The 9,900-nt window shown below is 54.1% G+C and overlaps 1 protein-coding gene across 1 annotated transcript; it reads left to right on the forward strand.

The window, feature by feature from the left end:
• Nucleotides 1-266: 266 nt before the first annotated feature.
• LOC119100144 (proteoglycan 4) lies at nucleotides 267-9,295 on the forward strand. The gene is made up of 4 exons (XM_037223258.1): nucleotides 267-281; nucleotides 7,398-7,541; nucleotides 7,635-7,946; nucleotides 8,445-9,295. Exons 1-4 carry the CDS (start codon nucleotides 267-269, stop codon nucleotides 8,649-8,651), a joined length of 678 nt encoding a protein of 225 aa, XP_037079153.1. The 3' UTR covers nucleotides 8,652-9,295.
• Nucleotides 9,296-9,900: the final 605 nt, after the last annotated feature.

The following is a 9,900-nucleotide window of genomic DNA, read 5'->3' on the forward strand; positions in this document are numbered from 1 at the left end:
CCTCAGCTGCAGGGGCCGACCGGAATCATCTCCCTCACCTGATCTAACCAGCCGCAGGGCACACCCCAGCATGCCCCCAGGTGAGCTGGGGTCAGCGCGGCCCTCGGCGGCGGCCAGTTCCGGCGCCTCCCGGGGGCGCCCGGCGCTGCTGCGGTTCCGCAGACCGGCGTGGGACCGCCCCTCTGGCCTCGTGGCTACGCTGCGCCACTCTATAAAACGCCCGGCGCCCGGACGGTGGGCACAGTGTCGGGTACAGCAGTCCGAAGATGGCGTGGCTCCAGGTGCGTGGCTGACGCCAGCTCAGCCCACCGCCGGCTGCGGCGTGGCAGAGCACGAGGCGAAGCTGCAGCCGGTGGTGGTGATGATGCTGGCGATGTGGTGGTGGAGGTGGTGGTGCTGGTGGTGGTGCTGCTGCTGGTGGTGGTCGTTCGGTCCCCGCAGCTAACGTAGAGTCACGGTTCCCTTTTTAAACACTGCTATAGGCTGCTTCATGTAAAGACTGTTCCAGGGGAACGGTGGTTTGGCATGAGTCGTGCGATCCTGCTTTAAGACAATAAGCGATCTGTCCCTGCCCACCAGTTCTGTGATCTATTTGACCTCTTCCGATATTATTTTTCACCGTCAATGCATGCAGAAGAGCTATACGTTCCTTGAGTGTAATTTGGCATGTATAGATAACATTTCGAATCCATTTGCAAAGACGCAACGGGCGGCATGCACCTTCCTAAAATAATCAAGATGCATTATGGTGATCGTCCATTCCGCATTCCTTGGACATCGCTGTTAGCCTTCGACAATGCATGCCAAATCAATCATGTCAAGTTCCTTTCTTGTCATCTATGACGTGAAGTAATTAACATTGCACGCTTACGTTTTAACCCCCAAGCGTACAGACGGGGCCGCACAGAGGCCTATCTCCGAATTTTCTGCTCTGCATTTCTGATATTGCTCATATCGCATGTGCTTTGCATGCACTGAACGAGTACAGTGTACAAATGGCCGGCATATATATATATATATATATATATATATATATATATATATATATGTAGTGGTGATGTGTGTGTGTTTGTGTATATATGTTCATATTTGCAGTGCTGTCTACGAAGCGGTATAGCTCATGGCCCAAACATGAACCCTGTTAAGCGCATGGTTAAGAGATGTTAATCGCCGTAATTATAGCAATCTTGTCAGAATTCGACAATTCTTATGATGGTACACAGTTATTAAGCATTGCATACAAAATCGGCTGATAACGGTCACGGTTGAAAGTAAAGTCTTTCACAGTTTTTTTTAGAATGCCTTAATCAATGTCAAACACATTCATGCATGCTCCGATGTTAAACGCTAACAATCACATGGTAAAACTTTAAGCACATGATTTTGACTGTCTGCAGCACCGTGGAGTGCCCCTTTTGTCGGAAGAATCCCTACGTCCATGACGCATTAAATGAGCCGGCTCTCCAACCATTCTCTCATGGATGTAGGTTAAAGACGAAATGACTAAGAGACCCTAGTCTTGATGTAGAGCGCTCATTTCTATGCCACTACTTACATACATATCTTTGTCAGGGCTCAGCGAGACCAAAGACCCTGAAATTCACAGCCTGGTGATGTGCTCAGGCTTTTCTATTTTACTTAGTCCAGTATGCTATTACATCATTTATGTTCTTTCAAGGGATTTTATTGCGTTCATGACATGCTAGGACAGTGTCTGTCGCTGCAAACGTTGTTTGAAAGCTGCCCAATCGTCTTGATCGCGCCGCTTTAAAGGCTTGTTTTATGCTGTCAGCAGAATCTAAAAATCACCTGTGAGCATCCATCATTTGGGTTTAGGGGCGATGCCCCAGAACCATGTTACTTTTAAAAGTTCTTGTGAAACGGCAGCAGAAGTCAACGCGCGTTACTGGTGGACCGGGTTCGCACATTGCCGCGACGCTTGGACTGAAATGTTCCCATCCGAATTCATAACACCGACATTTACGCGGTTTTGCACAACGGAAATAACACGCCAGACATGCGCACCGCCGCTAGGAGGCGCCTCACGTTCCCATGCCGTTACCAAACACCACCACCGGCGGACCGCCGAACCAGCGCGTAGTTTGGGCGGCCGTCCTCTCACGTTTTGGTTGTTCAACACGGGGGCGCGACAGAAACCGAAAGTGGTTTGGCGAAGGACGATGAGCGGAGAGTGACCTAACGTCGCGTCCACCGACGGCGGCGAGACGTGAGACGTCCATCCCGGGCAGCGAGGTGTCGTGCGGCTCAGGCGCACGGTCTCCGACCTGTTACCGACTTCCCAGGCGGAACCCACGCCTGCTCATTTGCTTCTTGATGTAAGCAGATGTCTGCGGCATTTCCCCAAAGCTTAGAGGCCAGAACGTTGGCCATTTCGACTGTGTAACGTTTGCGTGCACGTGCCAACGGAGACGCGTTGCAGTTTCAGGGCAGTTCCGGGATGCCTTCTGCGTTTGTCACATGACACGTATTTTGTGTATTGGCGTATGTGTATAGCCTGATTAAACACCCCGTGACGGTGCGATGCGACTAAATTGTCATCAATAACCTTTCGTGCTCGGAAATCTACAACCAGAACAATGCTTTGACACAAATGCAGTTGGTAAATGAGGACATTCAGCTTAAATGCAATATGCAACTTTTTATTCAAATTACGAGTGTAAAGGAAATAACGGAACCAACTCGTGCCCTACCCTAATAGAAACTTTCTTGTACGTTGTGCACGTTCTCAAGGTGCAATGGACGGGCGCGCTTCGAGCTGCAAGGTTGTGTCTCCAAATGTGAGAGCCTCCCACATTTTGCCGCCGAATCTGCAGGCACTGAAGGGTCCTGCTTGTAAATGAAGGGTCCCTCGAGCCCGAGCCTGCTTCCCGTTAAGCCTACGCGACAAAGAACAGCACAACAAGCCCGAGGGCCTGGCAAACCACGGTTATGCCTCTAAAGCAATACAGGTCAGCCACTAACGCAAGCCCCGTAAACGAGCAAATAGTAGCTGTTGCCGTGACGGGGCGCTCTATAGAAATAGCCCACCGCCCGCATCGATCAGTTTTAACGAACCAGCGCTTTCAGCCAAGACCCATTGCAAAACGCGGAATCCGTTATGAAATGCATGGTGGCCTGGTAATGGTACCGCTTGTGGACCGACGGGAGATAGGGCTCGTGAGTTTCACCACCCAGCCCAGCGACAGCTGTTTGCTGGGTGGCGAGCCACCCGCTGACCCGAGCGGCTCGGCTGGTGACTGGGTCAGAGTGGCGCCGTCGGGTGGGCGCACATCGCGCCGGTCGTCTCCTCTGTGGCCAAAATCGGCGCCGTCCTGGGCAGTTAAGCCGCTGTGCTCAGCGGCGGAGCAGGGGTGCACACTGTAACTAACGTCACACCCCGTGCGACCGGCGCGCCAGGAAACACAGGCAGAACCCGCGTAACCGCGCCAGCGGCACTCCAGCCATTCCGATTTTCCGCTGCGCCGACAGAGAACGTGCTGTTTACGGCTCGGCACCGCCGGGGGCCGCACCAAACCGAAATGGTTAGGAACGGGGCGCCCGTATCGACCGCCGGCCCTGCGTTTCGTTCCAGCGGTGACTGCTCCGTGTCGTCACCGTGTTATAGGGCCCGCGTGCGATCCGAGAAAGTTACACCAGTCGCGGCGGCTGCCGGGAGGGCACTCCCTCCTGCGCCCAAGGTCGCCTCGCCTTTTCAGTTGTGCTGAATCATTAACAGATGCGCGCTCTCCGGCAGCGATTGCGTGGGTGGGGCTGTTGGCATTCCGCTGTGCCGCAGCTTTTGATTTCTCGTCATCACGCGTCTGAAGGCCGCCGCGTAACCCTGGGGGCAGCTGTACGGCCCGGCCGGCAGAGATGTGCGGCAGAGTGGAAAATGGCATCTCTCGAGCAGGACGTGTTATCCTCCCACGGTGGATAATTCCATCCAACCAGCTTCAGGAACATTTAAAACCCTTGACTTTGAGAACAAACCGCGTCGGCTTACGTCATAGACTGTAATCGCCAACAAAGCCGTAAATAATGCGTAAATGATTGCTGGGTACAGGTCCATGTCCTTCGACAGATTCCGGCGGATGTAAAACTTTGTGGTTTTGTGGGATCTATTGTGTGGCTAAAGGATGTGTTTTTTTGATGTAGTACAGCCAAACCGTATGACCACTGATATGCGGATCTTTAAAACTATACAAATTATTGAATGTTTTGGCTGTTATTCACATAACTGCATTTCTTTTAACTGCAAATGATATACTTACATTCGCAAAGCCATTAAACCTACTAGGCACTCTCAATGACGTTTCAGACGGACGTTTTGATGCATGCTGTACACCGATAAGGTATTCCACATACGCCTTTCTAGGTCTACCTACTTTTGAAACATCTATAATCGGTTACATATATATGTATATATATATATATATAACTCACTCTATCTCCTTTTCTCTCTCCCTCTCCCTCTTCTCGTTCTCGCTCTCTCTCTCTCTCTCTCTCCCTCTCTCTCTCTCTCTCTCTCTCTCTCTCTCTCTCTCTCTCTCTCTCTCTCTCTCTCTCTCTCTCTCCCTCTCTCTCTCTCTCTCTCCTCTCTCTCTCTCTCTCTCTCTCCCTCTCTCTCTCTCTCTCTCTCTCTCTCTCTCTCTCTCTCTCTCTCTCTCTCTCTCTCTCTCTCTCTCTCTCTCTCTCTCTCTCGTTCTCTCCCTCTCAAGGAGTCCGAAGGGAAAACCTATAAACGCTAGTATGCAGATGGGGGCAGTCAGTGCAGTCTACCAGCTGTGGGCACTCAACATCCCTTACCGCACTTACGTATGTTTCGTTTGCAAGTGCTTGTTCGTCCCCCGTACCCACCCGCTCGTGCTTGTTCGTCCCCCGTACCAAGTCACGCGTTTCCACCGCGTCACACGTCATGTTCCACGTTTCTGCCACGTCACCTGTTCTCTCGACCCAGAGCCCAAGCACCTGTTCGCCATCTCGCCTCGTGCTGTCAGCGTGCCGCAATGACTGCCCGGGCGACCCCATTCGAATCGCGTCCATTTTCGTCGGTGCAATTCTCCAGGTCGCTGCAATCGCCCCTTAAAGTACGCGGGGCTGGGCCGGGGGCGTGGGAGGTGCCTGTCCCTGACCCCACCCCCACACATCACCCGGCCCACAGACCCTAACTGCTACCGGAGCTATCAGCGCTCATTAGCGGGCCGGCAGCGGCCTCCCGCGGCGCGCAGTGGGTGTCGGTGGACCGCTGGCGGAGGTCGGCGCCTCCCCGGCAGCTGTCGGGTCTCCCGAGCCCAGTGCGTGTTCCGGGTCCCCGTGCATCTCCCGGAACCCGAGCGCGCATCTCGGTACCCCAGGCTTGCCTTCCGTTCTCCCCTTCCGCACGTGCTTTTCCAGGGCTCTGTGACCTTTCCCCTAATCGGAAGTACATCGCCGACGCAACTAAGACTCGGTGGCAAACTGCTGTGCGGTGGGGGTGGGGGCCACGCGGGTCTGGAACCGTTATTTGGCCAGCTATTGGTACCGAAATGTGCCACCCAATCTTGGCTAACGACACCCGGCGGGCATGTATGAACAATCGGCCACCAGCCGGGTCGTTCCACATCATTTGATGCTGAACGATAAACGCCGCTGAATAATGCGAGCAGATGGAAATAAAGGCTGGCCGTATTAAAGGGATAATCTGCTGTTGCGATGTAGACAGTGCAGCTCGTTAACCTAAATTCGCTGCTGTGTGTGTCCTGCCTTGCATGCATATTAATCAAGGCGAGCCTGTGTTACAATAACGACCGCAGCCTTAACACTGCCCTGACCTTCATAGCCGACCTGAGCATTATTTGCGAGCACGTCCACGTCAGACCAGTGCAATGAATGGTCTCTTCAGATGCTGGCAGCCTTGGTGCGCCACATTCATTCATGCCACGAGCCGTGCCGCTCCACCAACCGACGGCGCTCTGCCCAGTCATCGATCGCCATGAAAGCGGCTTCCAATACTTCATCGGCTAATCTTACGCGGCAAAATGCGTAGTAAGCGACTGCTGACCTAGGCCAATGGCTGTTCATGTTCAATGGCCTCGACGAGCACAACAGCGTGGTATTTTGTTGTTAAACTATGATGCAGTTAAGCAGACAGTAGGAGCCACAAAGTGTTGAGTGTCTCAAGGTGTTATACCATATATATATATATATATATATATATATATATATATATATATATATATATATACTATTTGGTCATGAACATTGTAATTTTAGTTAAAAGAGAAGATGAACTATTCAGCAATACAAACCGCTTCATACGTAACGTGGTCAGACAATACCATTTAATTCTTAGCAACCACCTGTATTTTATTGGATTGCTTCAGTGCACTTTTCCTTTCTTCGCCGAGGTTAGCCTTTTGAGGCTGTGTTAAGGTATGGAAAATAGCAACTGTGTTAGGGTCTGGCAAATAGCCACTGATCTTCCAGGCTGTCGTGGTGTCCATTTTGATCGGTCCGTCATGGCATAACTCATGCCCTTCTTGTCCAATTTCTCTCGCTTTAAAAGCTTTCCATTATCATTTATTTCACTTGTCAGCTTCAGTTTGCTATATATTTTAGTTTACTTCACTACTGTCATAGAAATTACTCAAAAACAATGCGCATTCTTGTTCAAGGAGCGCAAACCATTGCAACGCGTCGTAAAACACTATCCACCCGTATCAGCGATTGCAAAACGTGTTCAACGCGGTGGCCAGGAGCGGTCCTTTTGGCAGATCCCCAACGCGTGTAATGAGTCATCAACAACGGGTGCGACCAGCGCTGAAGGGAATTCGTCCGTGCCTTCGCCTGGTGCCCGCCGAATCCAGCGGGGCGCTCAGGACAGGGAGACACGGCACGGTTATCGGACGGTTTCGTCATGTGTGTGGTCGCCTTTCGCCGCCGACCTTGCGACGTACGCGACGCGAAGGGCAAGCTTCGGTGACGGGACCGCTCGGGTCCCACGAGCTGGTGATGACGCAGCGGGCCGAAAAAGACGGGCGTGGGCTCCCTCCGCCGGTTGGACCTCCAAACTTATCGGAGCGTGGGTAGCATTCTCCCCCAAACTGGGACCGAGTGACACCACGCTCGATAGGAAAACTGATTTTTCTCAAGCATCAGGGGTCTCTAGCCTGGCCACGTTTCCGCATTGGAACGCTTTGAGGAACTGGCCTACTAAAGGCTCCGTTTAGGAATGGGCACAATAAACACGAACTAGGGCAGCCACCCGGGTGCTTAGTGTAGACTCGAAGAAAATTAATAGGGCATCAGCAACAAGTCATGCGATGTCGTGTGTTTGGAAACGCAACCGCAAGCTCCTCGCCTGCCCGTACGCCTTCGTGCAGCGGGCTTTAGTCTAACCTCACCCCATCGCTTTCCAGGTTGTGTTCGTGGCGGTGGCCTGCGGCCTGACGGTCGGCAGCCCGATGACCAAGGGGTACAAATACCCAGTGCCTGACAACGGGCTGTACCTGCCGCCGCCGCCGGACAAGGGCGGCCCAGTCAACCCGGGCGGCACCAAAAACGTAGAGCTCAGCCTCCCGACGCCGCCGCGGCCGACCACCACGCGGCGACCGGTCACCACGCCGGCGCCGTACCGGCCGCCGAGCACCCGCCGGCCTCGTCCGACCCCGGCGCCGACCACGCGCCGCCCGCGGCCCACCTACCGGCCCGCGACCACGCCGCGGCCCGAGTATATCCCGCCCAACCTGGTGCCGGACGGCTCGGGCCCGCAAGGCGGCCGCGTGCCGTTCCCCACCACCCGGCGCCCCATCATCACCACCCGGCGCCCCATCATCACCACCCGGCGCCCTGTCATCACCACCCGGCGCCCCATCATCACCACCCGGCGCCCTGTCGTCACCACTCGGCGCCCGCTGACCCGGCGACCCGCGCTCACCCTGCCGCCGGGACCGGCGCCTGGTGGATCGGTAAGCACATCCACGCTCAGCTCCCCGTTCCTCACAGATGGGTGATCCCCACCCACTGAGCGGCGGGCGCCGGCTCTCTAGTTCCGGGCTGGTGCTGACGGTCGTTGAAAGGTGTGTGCTCGTATGCAGCGCGCACTGCCGGGGAAACGGTTGAGAAGTAAAGCAGAACTGCGAGAGCTCAAAACAGAGTTAGTCGGTTATGGGTGTGCGAGTGTTTGGCAGCCAGCTGGATCGTGATTATTTGCACTGGAGCGCTGATGGTGAAGGTCAGGATCCTATTGCGCACTCTAACTGCACTCTGCACGCACAAATCGTGCGTCGTATCCGACCGTCGACCCCAATCCGCCACACACGCAGCCAATGTGTCTCTATCCAGATATGGCTGGCTGAACGCCACCTGTCGGCCCCTTCGCCGTCCCTCTATTCCGAGCTGCGTTTAGCGTCCTGAGTCCGCTCTAACGCGGCACCTCTAACTCTTCGTGCACGTCCCTGTTGCAGAAGATGATGCACATGTCTCGGCCGTACGAGTTCGGCTACGACGTCGACGACTCGAACACGGACAACGCCTTCAGCCAGAAGGAGACGAGCGACGGCATGGTGATCACCGGCGAGTACCGCTGGAAGATGCCCGATGGCCGCACCCAGATCGTCTCCTACCTGGCCGACTGGGCCAAGGGCTACTACGCTGACATCCGGTACGAATAGACGACGCGGAGCACTACCGAGGCGCGGACGGCTTTCGGAGGACGGGAGCGACGGCGGCGCCCTCTGCGCCGCCGTTGGGCCGCAGCCGGGGATCGCGGCGCGCCCTGGCGAGCAGGCGCTCCCCGGTCGTCAGGGGAAGACCAGGAGCGCCCCTCCCGTGTGGCGCAGGTCCGCGGTCGCCCGGTGTGGGCGGGAGCGTCCCTGCCCCGCCCACCGGGGCAGAAGGCGGTTCGGCACCGGCATGTGCTGTTGGACCGCTGCGGTGACTGTGATACCAACAGCCCGCGGCGGCGCGCAAGACCAGTGGTATCGTTTCGCGGGGCTGCAGCGGCGGCCGATGTTTTGTTTTAGAGCGTAAGGTTGTGAGCCGCTGTATGGAGCGTGTGCCTGTTGAGGAGGTGAGAGAGAGAGAGCGTTGGAAGTTTGCGGGACGGTGGAATGAAGCGGCCGATTTCGATAAGTGACACTCGGCGTAGATTCGGTCCTCTAGCCGCTTTTCCTTGGAATAATCTGGTTGCATTATCTCCGAGCTGTACTGAACTCAGTATTTTTAGATAAGCCGTCCGGTCGCGTGTTTTTATAGTGACTGCGAGGTGAGACTCATCGTGGTTTTGTATGCATTTGTCCCTTGCTATAAAATATAAACGGGATCTCTATATCCCAACTCTTGATACTCTTTTGTCGGAATACGACTGAGCCCCGAGAAGTTGCGTCAGAACTGGTTTTTATTGTTGAATAGCTCCTTGCCGAGCTATTTAAAAGCTTTATTTTGGATAACTGCTTATCTGCCAGAAGTTGTTCAAGTGAATCAATCAGGTAGAATAATCAAAAAAACCTACACATAATCGACAGATATCTTACCGTTCTTCCACGTAACTTCAGCATGCATTAACGTCCAGTTGCAAGAAAAGAGATCGGAAACTGTGGCATGCATATCAAGAAGTGCTATCGAATTCAAGCAAGTAAAACAAGATCTAACAGGCGGACAAGGTCACTGACACCAACGCCGTCAGTCGGCTGGGATCAAGAACAAGCTGTGATTTTCGTCGTCACTGACACAAACATGGTCACGGTCACTAGGATCAGGAACAAGCTGGGATTTTCGGGTTCACATATTGTAAATGCGGTGCTGCTGGGCCCATCCAAAAATATTTTCCCTTTCTTCTCATCCATAGACCTCTCTCTTATCTTTTTGTCATTTCATTCATTTTGCAGTGTTATTGGCAAGACAGGTTGATTTTCCGCTAGC

Source organism: Pollicipes pollicipes, unplaced genomic scaffold (assembly GCF_011947565.3).
Source record: "Pollicipes pollicipes isolate AB1234 unplaced genomic scaffold, Ppol_2.1 Scaffold_2555;HRSCAF=2994_pilon_pilon_pilon, whole genome shotgun sequence".
In the NCBI taxonomy this organism is placed as follows: domain Eukaryota; kingdom Metazoa; phylum Arthropoda; class Thecostraca; order Pollicipedomorpha; family Pollicipedidae; genus Pollicipes; species Pollicipes pollicipes.

Excerpts from the sequence above, each read along its gene's own strand:
- LOC119100144 (XM_037223258.1), top strand. Across the intron at positions 7,542-7,634 it reads ACCCGGGCGGCACCAAAAAC|CCTCGTCCGACCCCGGCGCC; the intron begins GTAGAGCTCAGC and ends AGCACCCGCCGG. Across the intron at positions 7,947-8,444 it reads GACCGGCGCCTGGTGGATCG|AAGATGATGCACATGTCTCG; the intron begins GTAAGCACATCC and ends TCCCTGTTGCAG.